This window comes from Fistularia commersonii, chromosome 13 (genome assembly GCF_037954325.1).
Source record: "Fistularia commersonii isolate RoL2024-O1a breed Wild chromosome 13, RoL_Fcom_v1.0, whole genome shotgun sequence".
Lineage (NCBI taxonomy): Eukaryota > Metazoa > Chordata > Actinopteri > Syngnathiformes > Fistulariidae > Fistularia > Fistularia commersonii.
In genome coordinates, this window is record NC_141296.1 from 1,083,039 (window position 1) to 1,101,408 (window position 18,370).

Consider the following 18,370-nt stretch of genomic DNA (forward strand, 5'->3'; position numbering starts at 1 on the left):
CAGTTGTCTTAAAATCTTAAAATGTAAGTTGTAAGGGCCTCGTGCTTCATCTTTGGTTAGTTCAAGGCTGACCGTTGGAATTGAACTTATAAGCACAATCATTTCTTTTTCAATGATAACAATTTCTTTTTTTTTTTTGCAAAAATGAATCTGTTTTCTGAGCAAAAATGTTATCAAAATAGATTTTAAAGAGAGTTTGTCCCTTTAAATTTGGCAATATAATGTCAATATAATAAGATGTCTACTGTGGTTTGCTGAAATTATAATAATGACTTGGTTGTCTCACAATGTAAAAATTCCACGGTTTTGTGTTTCCGTCCAAGAATATCATGACATGAGAGGCAAAAAGGCAGTAAATGGATGAGAACATTAACATTGTTCTCTCTCCATCAGGAACGGATCAACGTTACGAAGCTGGTTTGGACGAACGAGACGTTCATTTCGCCGAGAACCTTCGTGGGTCAGATGGAGAGTCTGCATCAACGCCTCCTCAGCTCCAACCTCTAGGACCTCCTGACACCGACTCACAATTTAGAATTAGAGCAACCAACCAGTGGGCGAATATTTGGAATATATGCATTTTCTTCACCCAAAATATTCATTTTTAAAGGTGCTGTCAAGGAAAAAAAATGTGATATTTGGATTTAAGTCATGCAATTTTTGTTGATCTTGTCTATGTTCATGTGAAAGATAATATATAATAATTTTCTATTTTTAATATTTGACCTTGTTTTTATTTATTTAACATCACTGTAACATTATGTCAACTGCTTGGCAGAAAGACACATGAATGCTACAGTGTCAGACTCTCAGATACTTTTAAAAGTCCTGCTCTATTAAATTATTTCTAGTTTGTATTTCAACCCATGCAAATAAAATAATCACTGTTTTCACTGATCAGTGTGCATGTTTCAATGTATTTTCACACGCTATCATATCCATATATTCATTTCACCAGATGTAAAAACTGATTTATTTTATGATGAGGATAAAGTGGATGCAAGAATGTTCAGATTTAATGTTTCTGCTTTTTTTACACATTATAATATATAATATATAATATTAAAATGCTCATGACCAGACGTTTTTACGGCTCTGTTTTTTCATCCGGCCCGCCAAACTATTTTCTTTGAATATTTCAATAAGTATTTTCAATCAATATTGAATTGAGAACATCCTTATTTTTTCCTTTGGTTTAACTTTGTAAACAGGACTGTCTCAGAAAATTAGAATATTGTGATAAAGTTCTTTATCTTCTGTAATGCAATTCAAAAAACAAAAAGTACTTTTTCATGATATTCTAATATTTTGGGATAGGATTTTGGAGTTTTCTTAAGATGTAAACCATAATCAGCAATATTAAAATAATAATAAAAGGCTTGCAATATTTCCGTTGATTTGTAATGAATCCAGAATGTATGATGAATGTATGCATGTTTTTGTAATTGCATTACAGAAGATAAAGAACTTTATCACAATATTCTAATTTTCTGAGACAGTCCGGAAGAGGATTACAAGCAAAATAATGTCGGTACATTTACATAATCATTCATAATTTTAAAGTTAAAATAAAAAAAATAAATAAAAAAAATGAAATTATTTAAATGGCAATTTTACTTTTGTTCCATTCACATGATACCTAGTTGGCCTGTGCATAAAAATGAAAAAAATAAAAAATAAAAATAATTGCCCAGCCCTGTTTTCATGACTATGTTGCCCTCTATAGGACATTTTGAGAAAGTTGCCAGGGCAGCAGATGCGATGGAGAGCGAGAGGCGAGGCATGTGTGTGAAACACTGAGCTTTAACTAAATGTTCCCCAGCATGCAGCCGCCACCCAGGAAGGTAAGCTGACACTTTACTTTCAACCGTACGTTGCATGACGATCTGAAGGCTTTGCATCTTTCATTTGTTTTCTGGATGAACCTTCTGTGGTCTAAACGAACAACGGCTCTGTGTGCAGAATAAAAGTGCATGATGGTTTCTCTCTGCCAGCCCATAATATATGTAGGGATGGAATCATAGAATATAGTTTTTAATTCATAGAGGCTTGTTCAAAGTTCAGAGGATCGTTGCTATGCATTGCTATTTTAGATCATTTTGAGATTTAACGTCTCAACAGTTTTTATTAAACCCGTGTGTTATTTACATTACCATTTCAGTCCTTCAATCTCTTTATGGTAACCCCCCCCCCCCCTTTTTGGGAGATGTGTTCTTTCTCATTTCATGGGAAAAATCAAGCACGAATCTTGGAAATGGATTGAAAAAGTTTGTATTCTCACTGACACATTGCATCCATGTAGGAATCGTGGTAAATTTAGCAATAAAAGAAGCGCACATATTGTGTCGCATGAAAAGTAAAATCAGGGCCTGAAAACATAATAATGTAATGGGAGATTCCAAAAAACAAGTCTTTTGTTGTTTCCCTGCTTTTCCAAAGTGAAGTCAGAAGGTTCTGCACGCCAGTTAGAAATGATGAGTGAAGTGAATGCACTGTCTGCTGTGTACGTGCACGTGTGCATGAGTAGGTGAAAGAGACTCACCACGTCAAACAGGTGTTTTCAGTGCAGCTCAGCAAGTTGCAGGACAAGCAACAACTGGACATTGAACTTTTGGAGGAGATAAGGTAGTGTATGATGTCATTTCTACTTCTTCACGCCACAAAAAGACAGACAGACTGGGATAATAATACAAAAATGGAGATGAAATGGCGGGTTAACACATTTTGTGCTCCTCAAGGTCCTTCAGTAAGCAGCGAGCAGCCGTCGAGAGGGACTACGCCCAGGTGAGTGTGTGCACGCTAACTAGAAAGCTTTTCTTGTCCGCAGAATGCTGCTTTACTGGCGTTTTCTTCCTTTTCCCGGAAAGCCTCACCACCTATCGATTCCAGTTTTTTAGAGCGCTTCTTCTCAGCGTCCAAACATAGTTCGGGTGTTTTTACATTGAACTCCGCTCTCCCGCTGGGACAAACAAATTGTTATCGACGGCACCGAGGCGAGAAAGGCTTGTTTTGGGTCACAAAGTCTGGTTTTCCCTGACAATAATATTTAGATAAACAGAGTAAAAGAGCCGGCCGACGGCGGCGTGAAATTAAAATACAGCAAACCAGTATACGGCGTGCATGCATGCATGCATACAAATATAAACGTTATTTTTTCACTATTGCAAGACTAAACAAGCAGAGAAATACAAGTATTTCGCTGCAAGAGAGCGGCCGTGCACATTCGAAGCTTTGACACCTAAACTGCAAAGACGACAAGGACATTTTAATAAAGCGCTAAACACCCAGGAATTGCAAGAGTGGAAATAAGTGACATTTTCCACAACATCTCTGAAAAGCGTCAGCTCTTCCCTGAGTTTGTCAAGGAATGTTTGGTAGAATCTGCTGATTCTTGAGGAAACTGAAGAAGGAGAGCAGAGACGTTGAAGTATTAACTCCATAAAAAAGGTGGAGCAGGGTCATCAAAATGAGGTGACTGACAGATTTGGTTTTCTTTAATTCCATCGAGCCAAATCCGAATGTTTCGAAGTATTTTAGCTGATTTCTGTGAATATATTTGGTTTGATGAGTCATCTTGATTCCATTTAAACCTCGTGATTTGAGGATGTCAATTAAAAAAAAAAAAAAAAATCTGATGTATACTGCTCGAAAAAATAAAGGGAACATTTAAACAACACAATTTATGAAACCAAAGGAAACAGCAGCACTTAGGAAACAACACCAATTGTTTGGACTTGTTTTAACGTGTTTTTCGCTTTCATTTGGAGTCCAGACCTCCACGGGTTCATACATTTCATTTCCGTCGTGCAATTTTTGTCGTCAGCACATTCAACTATGTAAAGAACAAAGTATTTCTTCAGAATATTCATTCATTCAGATTTAGCATGTGTTAATGTTTCAAGAAGTGGTTTGATGAGCTTCACTCTATGTGCTCAATAAATATGTTTTCTGGGTCGTGTGAGAAAGTAGTCGTCTTCTCTTTCAGGCCCTGCAGAGTTTGGCGTTCCAGTATCAGAGGAGAGACTGGGAACGAGCCGGCACCGATGTGTGTTACGGGTAATGAAACACACACACACACTTGAACAGCCGATCAGTGACTGCGTGATGCTGAGCTTCTCGGGTCACTTGGACCGAGTGTGTAACAGAAGGACGACTTAGGATCACAAACACGCTCCCATCAAGTTGGAATATTAGCCTATATATATTAGCCTATATATATATTAGCCTATATATATAGTAGCCTATGATATTAGCCTATAATATTAATATGATATTAGCCTATAATATTAGCCTATGATATTAGCCTATATATTTTAGCCTATACATATTGGCATATGATATTAGCCTATATATATAAGCCTATAAAATTGGCCTATAATATTAGCCTATATATATTAGCCTATGATATTAGCCTGTATATATATTAGCCTATATATATTAGCCTATGATATTAGCTTATAATATCAATATGATATTAGCCTGCAATATTAGCCTATAATATTAGCCTATGATATTGGCCTATAATATTAGCCTATATATATAGCCTAAAATATTAGCCTATATATATTGGCATATGATATTAGCCTATATATATAAGCCTATAAAATTAGCCTGTAATATTAGCCTATAATATTAGACCATATATATTAGCCTATATATATTGGCCTATATATATTGGCCTATGATATTAGCCTGTGATATTAGCCTATATATATATATATTAGCCTATAATATTAGAATATGTGAATAAAACAGAGTGGGTGATAAGGTGATCGTATTTGATTTTTCACACTTTTCACCTTTTTTTTTGGTCGCTGTAAAAATTTTAGATTAAGAGTCTAGATTTTCACTATGTGCATATTTATGCCTTTAATTGGAAAGGAACCATTAACCTGAAGAAATTGCAAAAGTGCTAGAGTATAATAACAGTAATACATACTATTGTTTTTCATATTGGAAGAAATCTGCAGATATGTCCTATGACAGGGACTGAACTTCAATATAAAAGCATAACAGCCACATGGTGTTTTGTCCGCATGTGTGTCAGCAGTGTTTTGGGAGTTTGGCGGTCTCTGATCGACGCCACGGCTCAGACGGCGGCGTCACGTCTCGCCTCCGTCGACGAATACCGCGTTCTCATCAAACAAGCCTCGAAAAGCATCCGTGACGCAAAAGACAGCCGTGCAAAGAGAGTGAGACGATCGACCGCACGTGCGACGCGACTCCGACCCTGACAAATTCATTGACCCCGTGTCTGATGTTACACACTGCAGGGACTGGAAGTGCTGCAGAAAATGCAAAGTGAAGTCGTGGATGGTCTTCAGGACGTGCACAGGATCAAGAAGAGGTACCACCACCTCGGTCACATTGCTAATGCTGCAAGACAAAAAGCTGCTGATGCACAGGCCAGGTTAGTGTGTGTGTGTGTGTGTGTGTGTGTACATGCTGTATAATGGATACAAATAATATCATTACAACAACATTTCCTCATAATCAATTTTGCAGCGACAGAATTTTGAGCTCTCCTTCTTTGGAAGGCATCGATCCCACACGTCTCTGCAGTTCAGCAAGGCTACTCGGTTATTTTTACACAAGAAAACAACAAACTCTCAAATGCAAATGAAAGCTTTTTTTTTTTTTCAAAGTTTGACCTAAAGTAAATTAGTATCCACGCAAACCTTAACGTATATATAGCTTATGCGGCATTTCAATTCAATTCAGCTCAGTTCAGTTTGATTTACCGTAATTTCCGGACGATAAGCCTCGACTTTTTTCACGTAAACAACGATGCGGCTAATATATGGACTTTTTTGGGTGGGGGACGCGAACGAGCTTCACGCCGCTAAAACGTTTCTCCTCGTCACATTGGACCGATGAAATGACCGGGAAATTCTGAGTCCGTTCAACTCCGACACCGAAGAAGACGACTTTGACGGTTTTAGTGCGCAGGAGGAAGACCGAGATAGCGATCGGCTAGCCGGTGCGGCTTATAGTGAGGTGCGCTCTATAGTCCGGAAATTACGGTACATGGTGAAAAATCACAAGAAAATGATCTCAGCACCCTTTTTCATAGAGCAGGTCTTCAAAATATACAGTGCTCAAAAAGAAAAATAAAGGGAACACTTTACAGGGAACAAACTTAGGAAGCAACACTGATTGATTGGGACTTGTTTTAAGGAGGTAACGTCAACGTTGGATCGGCCTGGAGTGTGTTTTTATGCTTTCATTTGGAGTCCAGACCTCCATGGGTTCACATATTTCCTTTCCATTGTGTGATTTTGTTGTATTTCATAAGAATATTCCATTCATTCAGATCTAGGATGTGTTATTGTTATGTTTCCTTGATTTTTTTTGCACAGTGAATTATTTACAGAGATCCAACAGAAGCAAGGAAAAGTTTCCCTGGACAATAATATTCTTACACTGCCGTCCGTAGTAGGACACTGTACAGACAAGAAATAAGCACAATAAAGGGCAGTGAGCGAAAGATGGAGAGGAATTGTAAACTAAAATTCAAAGTTTGATGGAATGTGTGTGAAATTGTCAGTGCAAACACGCCATGAATATTCTGAGGAGGTTCAAGGCTGTTTGATCAGTTTGGTCACGATTGCACGATGGCATCAACTTATTGTATAATTGCTAATTAAACATGTGCAAATTGAAATGTAAATAGTAAAGTAGAAGCTCGAGTTTGCAAATTGACAAAGTAAAAATGTTAACGGTCAATTGCGGCTGCTTGTTCGTCCATGACTAAACTCCTGGAGTTTGATATGTAGCCGTGTTATGACCATTTATACAGTTTACATGCTTATGCACATCGCATGTGCTTGCATGTCAAACATCCTTTCACTGAGTTATAGTGTTAGCCAAATAAAATGTAAACATGAAAAAAAGGTTACAGAAATACAACAGAAAAACAACTTTTTTTTCCAGTATCGTCGTTTTAACGCTGATATGATGCCATTTTGCCCTCCAGAGCGAGAAGTGATCATGGGATTTTCTTCTCCAAGACGGGACTGCAAAAGATGAATGCAAAGGTCTGGCTATGAAATTAAATGATTTATACTGATTGGAAAAAAAAACACTAAATAGGATTCGCTGATGAGCCACATAGAACTGATTCCTGTTTTTGAGTTGATCATTTAACGACGCTGCTCTTAACATGATGAAAAATCACAAGTTTGATTTTACGGGGTTTGTGCTCATATGGGAATCAAAGGTGGGACAAGCGTTACAAGATCCCTGGATAAAAGAAGCAAATATGTGTTGGGACTCTTTTGTGGAAATGTTTGGAAAGTTAAGAAAGTTGGTGAATAACAAAGAAAGTCAGAATAGTCTTTGGATGTTTATTTTAAGGCCGTCTGCAGGAGAGTAGATGTTACAATGATAATAATATGATTCATATTTTACAAGGAATATACTTGTCAAAGAGAGGAAACACCTGTAATTAATCCTTTTGTCTTAGAATTTAGTTTTGAGCTCTGCCTCTGCATGTACTGCATATGTAAGATCACAGAATACTAATTTAATGCACAAGTTAAATATATATGAAAGACACCCTGATTTGAATAGATTCCAAGACACTATATTTAAGCCCTGCTGGGATGGAAATTTATAGTTTGACATTGTTTTTATATTACATATATATGTGTGTGTGTGTGTGTGTGTATGTATATATATGAAGCTTGTGGAAAAAGACATATGCACATTTATAAATTGATGAATTTGAATAATGAATAAGCAAAACTCTCTTCAAAGTCAACATTTTGAGTGAAATTTTCTGTGTTTGGGCGTTGAGAGGAATATTTTTTTTAAACATGGTTTAACAATCTGATCGTAATTAAAAACTGATATCAGCAAGAGTACTCAGATGTGCACATTGCATAAAGATGAGGTTAGCCCACATGCTATGCATTAATCTTGTTCATTTATTGTTGTTCATCATGCTGAGTGTCTTGGAAAAGCAAAGATTAAATCCTAATTTCATTTCTGTGCTAAGCTAAATGCCAGGTTTAAAGAATGCGACAATCATTTGACTGAAGTTCGCAACGAGTACCTGTTGGCGCTGGCGGCAGCACGCAGCCACTATCGCCACTTTTCCACCAGCGACTTACCACAAATCATGGAGGTACGGCGATGCGGACACACTCCCACCGGACTGGATACGAGAAAACTAACCGTTTATGGAGTAAAATCCAATGTTCACAGGACGGTCAGAATTAAATGGACGAAGACCTGATTTTAAGTATCTTCTCCAACAATTGCACCGGGCCAGAGTTACGGCAGCCGTCGAGTTGTCGATCTCCTTTGAGAGCTTCATCCCGGAGACTTGGCTGTTGTTATAATTTAGTTTACCCCCAAAAAATCAGCTTTTATATGGTGCAAATTCACAACAGTCGTCTCATGACGCAGTTCAAGACCACAATCTTTAAGAGTATGAATAGAAAGCCAGAGAAGAGGAGCTTGGTAACTGAATGTTCTGGCTGCTTTAGCAACTCCAGGCAAAACAAGCATCCCTGCATCCGTGATGGAGTTCGGACTTCTTTAATATACCGTTATCGAGGTCGACCGTTTAGAGTCGCGTTACATTTAGGTGTTCCTCTGTTGGTTCCAGTCCAAAATTTAAATTGACTCCAGCTTACATGCCGCTCTCCTCTTTGTCCTGAAATAAATATATTTATCTGTGTGCATTTGTACATGCAATCTTCTGTTGACCCTTTGTTTTCTCCTAAAGTTAATAGACGGGGATATTTATGAGAATCTGAGGAGCCATTTCTCTGTGCTGTGTGACGCCGAGATGGACGCCTGTCTGAACACACACAAGCAGTACAGCGTCGCATGGGACGCCATCGCCAAGGTAAATATCCGTTTAATCCCTGCAATCTGGTGTTCTGTGTAGGGAAGGATTATCACATACTGGTGAAATAAAACTGGATCAGATCAGAATCAGCTTTCCTGGGAATGTTGGGTTTTGCGCTAACATGTAAAGATAGGTATGACGGAGTAATACAATGAATTCAAGGTGCAAATGTTGAAAAGTAATATATCAAACAAGTAAACTGAGGTGATAGCGCAATGAAAAAAATAATCTGAATGTCTATATTTATGCTATGAATGTTATTTGGAGCAGGGATATGCAAAACAAAAGCAATATTTTGAGTTGCATTGACCAAAACTGAACAGACGTAAACCTTTGAGTGGTGGTTAAATGTCTGTCTGCTGCGGTTTCCAATATCACCGTCAGTTTTCTGGACTGATAATTATTGGACTGATGTACAGATGATGAAATCCCCAAGGATGCTATAGAGAACGTTTAGCTTCAAGACAGAAATAGAGCAGAGGACTCACAAGCCGGGGGGGGAAATGGAAGGATCGAACTCAAGTAGAAGGAAGAAGCCAAATAAAGAGTTCTGAAAGTAAGATAAATAAAGAGTAAAGGAAATTAGTAAACAAGTCAAGATGTGACTTTGAAAGATCCACAAAGAGAAACCTTTTCAAGACCCGAGATTCAGGAAGTGAGTGTTGCAGGGCAAAAGAGACAGAAAATAGTGACATTTAAAGTCTACAAGTCAGAGAGTCTGAACTTGCAGGCTTGTGTTGAAAGTCAAAAATGGCCATTTCAGTCAAAATGTGGTTGGTAGCTACAATTTTTCATGGGTAAAAACTGGATTTTCTCCCTGCTCATCATTAACAAGCTGTAGATGGAAATAGAAATCGAATGCAGCATTTTTCCTGAAGGAAGCAATGTTTGTTCTCCCCCTGACAATGTGATTTTATTACATTCTTTCCGACAGATGACCAGGAAAAGGGATGTTCAGCAATTTCAACAAGATTTGGTTTTCTTTGCCAAAACACCTGAATTCTCCTTCCAGCCGGCTCCACAGGACAACGTACGTTTGGATCATCTTGTGAAGTATTAGTGGAGAGCGGAGCGCTGAATGTGACCATGAATGAGAAGAATGAAGGATAAAGGTTTTGTGCAGGTGACGGTTCTGCAGGAAATCAATGCTTCCCAAGGGGAGGGATCTCTGGTTCAGGAGGCCAGGAGGTGGATAACCAAAGCTGCTACAGACTACAAGCTCACCAGGCATGGAGAGAAGGTGAGGCTTTTTTAAATTACAGTATGGACTGCTTTCACACACACACACACGGCGATGTGGACAGCGCTAACTTGCACGATGCTAACCGACCCATGACAAACAGCTTGGGTATCTCCACCTCCACCTCACGGGTGGAGCTCCATGTCTGTTCCTGATCCGACCACGGGTCCATCATCTGCTCCGTCAACAGTCACTCATCTCATCGGTCCACAGAACCTTTGAAACTTCTGTCCTCAGATATTTCTTGGTCCATCCTTGATGTTTCAACTTACGTGTCTTGTTCGGAGGCGGTCGGGTTCCTGCCTGTCTTCCCTCAGCCGTGTCTCTGAGAACCAACACCTGGTTCTTCTGGACCCTCCAGACAGGTTGCAGGTGTGGAAACGGCAGCGCTGGAGGAGAACGGCTTCCAGGAAGCTTCAGCTTCGATTCTTCTCAAATTTTTGGCGGCTAATTTGCGTCTTTTCTTCTCGACACGTTTCTTGCGATCCTGTTGACCATTTGATGTTTCTGTGATCACGACCGATATCTTAGCTAGTTCAAGAGCGCTGCATCCCTCTGAAAGACTTTACAATTTTGGACTTTGCAGAGTCCATTAAATCTCTTTTTTTGGCCCATTTTTCCTGAGGAGAAGAATCTACCTGATAATTATGCACACCTTGTTGATCTCCTCAGACCGCACCCTCCCTCGTCACACAAATGCACATTACCTGATATGCATTCAATCCAATAAGTTTATACAGCTTGGAGTAGGAAATTATGGCTAAAATGATGATATGGTCAAAATAATCACTCGCCTAATAATTGTGCACACAGTGCAGATTAGAATCTAATAGTTGTATCAGGTTTCCTTCCTGCAGAAAGAGAAGGAGTTATTTAGTTTGATGGGCAGAGGGAAGGAAAGGCTGGAAGTGCACTGGTAGGACTCAAGTAAAGCAAACAAGTGGTGAGAGGTTTCGTCCATAATATAGAGCAGTTTTCTCGGCATCCTCCAGTTCTACTCCCAGGATATCAGGGGTGGAAAATTCATTATGACAAGGGGCCGGATCAGAAATCTGAACGCCGTTTGAAGGCCGAACCGACGCCAACAGAAAACACGTGTGTGACATTAATGGAATACCTGTTTTGTCATTGTCTGTGGAGGTTCCCAGTCGTCCAGGTCGCGGTCAATTCTTGTTGAAATCTTCTTGTGGTGGCAAAGGAGCAATTTTTGGGGATTACCTGGAATAATCCCCAAAAGTTGCTCCTTTGTTCCAAACAAACAAAATCCCTGTTAGCATAACAACCCCCTTAGACCCAATTTCTGATGATACACTCTTCAATATCGGCCACATGTGGCCCTCGGGCCGTAAAATATCTACATGGTCTCGGACACAGAGTTTCAAACTCTATTTGGACGCCCAGATATTTGTACTTGTGTTCCTGTCATTTTTCTGACTTACAATTGAATTAATTCGAACAATGAATATTGAATAATAATCTGTGATATTTTTCTTATTCAATGTACTTTCTATGTTTCCCCCACAGACCTTACAGACCCTGGAAAGTCGGCTGAAGCTCTTGTCAGGGGAAACAGGGTTCATGGTGGAGCAAAAAATCACGGAGGTGCAGGACAGCATCAGGAAAGCAAGGGTAAAAACATTACAACTGCATGTTACATGAGTTTCCTGTTAACAGATCCTACAAGTTCATGGTCAAAATTTGAGCTAGACCAACTATTAAAGAGAGGAGAAGTAGAAGAATATGATGACATCTAGAATTTAGAACTATTGAGGAAGTCTGGAGTGGCAGAGAAGTATGTTAGACCGGTGCAGGACATGTATGCTAGCTGTGAGACAGTGATGAGGTGTGCTGTAACAGAGAAGTTCAAAGTGGAGGTGGGACTCCATCAGGGATCAGCTCTGAGCCCCTTCTTGTTTGCAGTGGTGATGGACAGGCTGACAGATGAGGTTAGACAGGAACCTCCATGGACCATGATGTTTGTAGATGACATTGTGATCTGTGGTGAGAGCAGAAAACAGGTAGAGGAACATCTAGAGAGGTGAAGGTATGCTCTGGAAAAGAGAGGAAGGAAGGTTAGATGCAGCAAGACATGACCCAACCATCTCTGACCTTCTCTCCAAAACATCTAACATGATGGACTCCTTCCTGATCGCTCCCAAAGAGAAGCTCAGCATCTTCATCTCTTTGACCTCCAGCTCTGCCTCCTCACTTTGTTTCTAGTTTCTAGTCGACACATCATGGCCGCTCTCACCACTGTCTCCTCCACCTTTCCTTTCAAATAACCCCGAACAAGTATGTCGTCCATTCTACTACTGCGTTTGCAAAGAAATCCAAGTCAGAGCAAACCTCAGATATCTCCTCCTGCAGTGTGAATCATGTAGGAAGAACTAATCATTTTCTCCGAGCAGAAACGACATTGTCACGGTTTTCATGTTTATTCGGCTTCACGCCGCTGACGGTTGTCTCACGTCGTCTCAGCTCAGCAGGGTGAAGGCAGAAGCTCGCCTGGCTCTGCTGTCTGAGAGCGTTGAAGGACTTGAAGGTTTGCTTTGTGACGCCATGAAGCTTGCAGAGGAGGAGCTGCAGGCAGAAGGACGACTCAGCGCACAGAGGACGTCTGCAGAGGACTTTTCAGTAAAAACACACACAACTCTATCTTCTCAGTGGAAAATATGGTTGGTTATAATCTTCCTTAACTTTACCTTCATGTAATCAAAGTGTTATGATATTGTTTCCAAAAACATAGTTTAAGTTCTTGAATTAATGTGCGGGTTAGAAGTCAGAAGTCCAGGGTCTTATGAGGGAAATAAGAGACACTGAGTTGGATGACATGTTGTTGTTGTTGTTGTTGTTCTCCCTGCTGTTTGTTTATTCCTGGATGTCTTGCTCTTTCTTCTAACTGTCTCTCTATTTATATTCATATCTACTATTTGTTATTCATTTATTATTTGTTATTTTTTATTTGTTATTTATTATTTGTTATTTTTTATTTGTTATTTATTATTTATTTTTTTATTTATTTTTTATTATATTTATTTATTGTGTATTATTTATTACTTATAGTTTATTATTTTTATTTATTATTTGCTATTTGTTATTTATTATTCATTATTTATTTTATTTTTTTATTTAATATTTCTTTTTTATTATTATTTATTGTGTATTATTTATTACTTATTGTTTTTTATTTATGACATTATACCTGTTACATTGCTGTAACAAAGGAACTTCCATTTTGGAGATTAATAATCTTATTTGTGTAATAAAGTAAGCAGTCCAATCCCAACACACTCTCTCACGTACGAAGGCAGAAATCAATCCAGTCATCAGTCCATAAAATGCAGATCTAGTATTTTCTGAAACAGTTTTGTCCTGCTGGCGACCTGTATTTTGATTTTTAAGCACAGTTTATTGTGTTTGTTGAGGAAGAGGAGTTGGAGCCGAGCGGTTTTGCAGACTATGATGCTAAGAGAGCTCTCTTCCCTGAGCCGGCGTCAGAACTGCATGTTTACCCTGCAGCATATAAAGTCATCTATAGCTATCAGGTAAGTTATTAAAAGATAAAATCTCCTAAATGACCACTTTAAGTCACTGAGAGCCTTTGCAATGCAAAATGTCCAGTAAAGCATCTTTAAATACTACCTTATGGGGGATTTTTTTCTTCTTTGGTGGTTTGTGATGTCGTGTCAGTTTCCATGCGGCGCCGATGTGGATCCATCATGTGTGGATCCAAAATCTAACGCTCGTTCCCTTCAATTCAGTCCAAACATGATTGGATGATTTCAGCTCTGCTTGACACATTATTTGGTATTTGTCACTCATTTTCTATTGATTTAAATGTTTAATTGGCCTCTCTGCTGTATTTACACAAATTAATTATTCATTTTCTTAGGTTTGAATGCTTGTACTGACCTGTGTTTCTCCGTTTGTAGTGACATTTCAAATCCATAGTTTTAAAGTTTGCTCTTTTGCACTTGATCTGAGTAAACAACAGAGGAGATTATATATTTGATATATATATACATATTTGGATTTTTTTTCTTCTCATTCAAACTCCATCCATCCGTCTCCAAATTGAATCTCCAGAAAAAGCGATCAGATTTGCGTCGATTCACATGAGGAAACGTTCATTTCCGCAACCGATGCACATTAAGAGGATGATGATGATGATGAAATGTTTTGAGCCATAATTGTGGCAGAAAACACGCGTGTGGTGCAGCGGGCTGCACGTAAGAGCCGTGTTTCTTGCAGGCCGGACCTTCGGACGAGCTTTCAATGTTAGAAGGAGACGACGTGGAAGCGACGGAGGACGGAGACGTGGAGGACTGGCTGAAAGTAAGATGCCGTTCACACTGGTTGAAGGCCGGTTGTGTGAACTGTGTGTGTGTGTGTGTGTGTGTGTGTGTGTGTGTGTTAACGCCTCTCCCTGTGTCTCTGCTTAGGTGTGTAACATGTCTGGTCAGATTGGGTTCATACCAGAGCGCTACGTGCAGTTTATTTATTATCCAACAGAGGGAACTTCTCGTTTGGATACTTCTGCCGACTCAGCGCCATCCAGGAGAATAAAAGACAGGCCAGAGAGCCGCTGTTAGTATGTTTTAATGTTTTAATGTTTTCTCTCCTGCGTTTGCATGAAACTGGAGACATTTTGGAGCAAACTTAAGTCATGACATCATTGCCCTTGAAAATATAATAATAATAATAAAACATAAGATTTGTATAGCGCTTTTCATGGTACTCAAAGACGCTTTTACAAGTGAAAGACAGAAGACACAGGACATACACACTATTATTGGGAAAGGCTGTAGGTGCTGTAAGTGGTCAGTAAAATTTGTTGTAAGTAAAATATGATGGACAATTGGAAGAGCTCGTCTAGCGGTAGTCTCATTTTTTTTCATAAATTTAATTTATTTACAGATTGAATTAGATTCAACTTTATTGCCATTGAACAAAATGCAGTTGCATCTAATCAGAAGTGCATCTGTACAGAATGTTCACTATTAACAGATAAATGCATTTTTATTTTATTTTTTTTACAGCTCGTGCAAGTAGAGGTGGATCATGATGTGCAGATGATGTCCAAATAGGGAGGGATTAATATGATGGCAATATACGGATGGAACTATTAATATACAGAAGTCTTATACAGTAACTCCACAGAATGAATAATATAAAGATTTAATATGAATTATACTTCAAAAATGTAATTTTTATGTGCTGGTGAGGATCACCTTTGGACAGATACAATAATATGTATGGAGATGCTGTGCATAGTGACTTCATTTGAACATAGTGATGAATATTGAATAAATCTTAGTATTCCATTACATTCCAGACGCTTTTATCCAAAGCCACTTACAAAAACTGCAATTCAATAACCGAAGATCCGAAGTACCAGTGGTCGTTATTCAGAAGTCACCACTCTGCCAAATATCTCAAAACCATATACATACATTTCTTCTTTTCTTTTTGTTTTTGTTTTTTTTATGGGGGGGGCAACAACAACAACAGCAACAAGCTAGTTCCAAACTGTATACTAAAATAAATTAACTTCTACTCCCAATAACTAACATCTAGACATGCTACACCAAGTTTCTGGATAGTTATTTAGTTACTTCCTGGGACGTAGAATGCTGTTCTGGACTCTTCTCTGCTCTGAACTGCATCAGGATCACCATCTTCCACTTTGCCAGGCGTGGCCAGAGCTCTCTACTCCTACAAAGCTCGGAGCGACCGAGAGCTGTCCTTCCAGGAGGGGGCGCTGATTCAGCTGACGCACCGTCAGGACGCAGAGGTTGGTGCGACGGCGAGCTCCGGTTCAAGGCCCGACAGGGTCGACAAACTTTCCCCGCTTAAAGAAACACCGGGAGCCACACGACCCTTTGGAGGTTTAAAATGGATGAACACGGCATTCTATGTATCTAAATGCACTGCAGACAGGAAAGTAGGCATTTCAGTGTCCGGGGAAACATGTTTGTGCACTGTGCACGTGACAAGACACGCTTTGAATGGATGAACAAAATGCGTTGCAGAGAAAACCAAATGACATTTCTGCACGCAACTAAACATTTGGAAAAAAAAAGACACTGGGTTGAAGGTTACCTTGAAGAAAAATACTCAATGTTTATTGAGTCCTTCTTGTATTTAGGAAAAAGAAGCCAAACTTAATTGACAGCGTCCTCTCTCTCTGCTGTCGTCCTTTTACCGACGCGTGCGATCGATTATTAAGAGCGACAAAAACATCTGGACTCGTTGCAAGATCGCCGTTATCTTCAAATTTAAAAATGAACCAACTGAAATAGAATACATTTTAATGAAATGCTGGATTCTTTTCAAAAGCCACAGGGAGCCGCGTCGGGCGGGTTGCCGACCCCTGGACCAGGTCATACAAGTCAGACCGCTGTACCCAAAAATACACTGCTCAAAAAAATAAAGGGAACACTTAAAAAACACATCCTAGATCTAAATGAATGAAATATTCTTATGAAATACTTTGCTCTTTACACAGTTGAATGTGCTGACAACAAAATCACACCAAAACGATCCATGGAAATCAATTGTATCAACCCATGGAGGTCTGGATTAGGAATCACACTCCAAATTAAAGTGTAAAAACAAACTCCAGGCTGATCCAACTTTGATGTAATGTCCTTAAAACAAGTCCAAATGAATCTGTGTTGCTTCCTGAGTGGACACTATGATTTCACACAAGTGGGATTGACTTGGAGTGACATTGTGTTGTTCAAGTGTTCCCTTTGTTTTTTTGAGCAGTATATAATGCCGGTCAACATCAACGTCGTGAAAAAGCCTGGATGGACATCGAATTGGAAAATCCGTGTCAGAATGTGCTTTTTGGTTTTGGTTTCAGGTGGACGACGGCTTCTGGGAGGGAGAGTTGAATGGAAGGATGGGCTTGTTTCCGTCGTTACTCGTGGAGATCCTTCACGATGAAGAGGTCGGATGCACTGGAATCCATCCACACGTATCTCGAAAAAGTTGGGTTTTCGATAAATATCTCATTGGCGTTGCCTTGATTTTTTTTTTTTTTTCTGTCTTTTCCCCAAACGGTCGAACTTCTACAAACAGCTGGACGTGGACGAGGAGCTCCCAGACGGCAGGAAAGGTGGCTGATCAGCAAATGTTTCCCTGATGTTCTGTCTGTATTTCAGAAGATCTAAAAGCAGAATATTATATCTCGCCTGTCAGAAACAGGAGACGCCCGCCAAACTTCCCCGCCTCCGTCCAGCGGTCGACCAAGACCGGTACGTAAACGGCGATCTGATAACTGACGATTGGTTATGATAGCGTGATGTGTGAGGTGATAATCTCATGCGTGTTCAGTGCAGAGCGCCGCCGCCTCCGCCGCCGCCACGCAAAGACCAGCCGTCTCCTCTCCCGCCGTGAGACCGGGACTTTTCTTTGGTTTTTTCCTGGACGTGTGGGATTCCTCCTGTTGAGGATCCAGTCACAGAATCCTGGTCCTTTTCTAATCCACATTTCACCTCTGTTTAGAACCGCTGATGAAACTTTTGAGCTCCAATCATTCCGTCAATGCAGGAATGAAGTTTTGCAACACGTCAACAATCGATAATCGATTGACTCGAAGAAACCAAGCGACAAAAATATGTCTAATTTCCATGTTTTCCGCCGATGCGAGGTTGTAATCTAATACGTAAACTTGCCCAAAATTCTGTTCATGCCTTCCTGAATGTTTTCAGCTGGAAAGTGATAAGATGAGTCCTTCAGAAAAAGATGCATTATTTCAGTGGCGATGAGTCTGTACCTGGAAGAAGTTGCTTGCAGTTTGACAAATAATGATGAACTTCATGAACTTTTTGTTTTTTAACCACATCCAGCAGACATTAATAACTCATTTTATCAAAGCAAACCCCACCAATCATAACGGGCCTCCACAAATCTCTTTCAAATTAAGAGCAAAGCCATCGTACGATGCAAAAACATCACACATCCAATATTCAATATCAACCCTCCAAGGCGACGACGGAAAGATCTGCGAACCCGTGTTGATTTGTGGGAAGATGGAGCGTAAATGAATAGTATCTTAAATAAGTCTAAGTGTATTTGTCCACCTGCATTACAGAGAAATAAAGAAACGTAATTAGCCGGTTTAAGTGAATTCCGTTTGTTGGAAAACGCCGGCAACTCGTGCGTTTAGACGGTTTCTTAGTTTTGATGACAATTTAAGTGAGTGGCAGAAAATAGCAAGAATCTGTGACATCCATCAGCTATCAATCATTTAGATCCTCAAA

The 18,370-nt window shown here is 39.5% G+C and overlaps 1 protein-coding gene across 1 annotated transcript; it reads left to right on the forward strand.

Annotated features, from left to right (window-relative positions):
* Window positions 1-1,823: 1,823 nt before the first annotated feature.
* Window positions 1,824-17,504, forward strand: LOC147227491 (F-BAR and double SH3 domains protein 1-like). Its single transcript, XM_086158823.1, has 18 exons — window positions 1,824-1,844; window positions 2,528-2,625; window positions 2,739-2,784; window positions 3,986-4,056; window positions 5,051-5,192; window positions 5,274-5,410; window positions 8,011-8,128; window positions 8,735-8,857; window positions 9,795-9,890; window positions 9,999-10,100; window positions 11,625-11,729; window positions 12,579-12,734; window positions 13,526-13,645; window positions 14,352-14,435; window positions 14,543-14,687; window positions 15,794-15,894; window positions 16,969-17,055; window positions 17,442-17,504. The coding sequence occupies exons 1-18, from the start codon at window positions 1,824-1,826 to the stop codon at window positions 17,502-17,504; spliced, it is 1,815 nt and encodes a 604-aa protein (XP_086014949.1).
* Window positions 17,505-18,370: the final 866 nt, after the last annotated feature.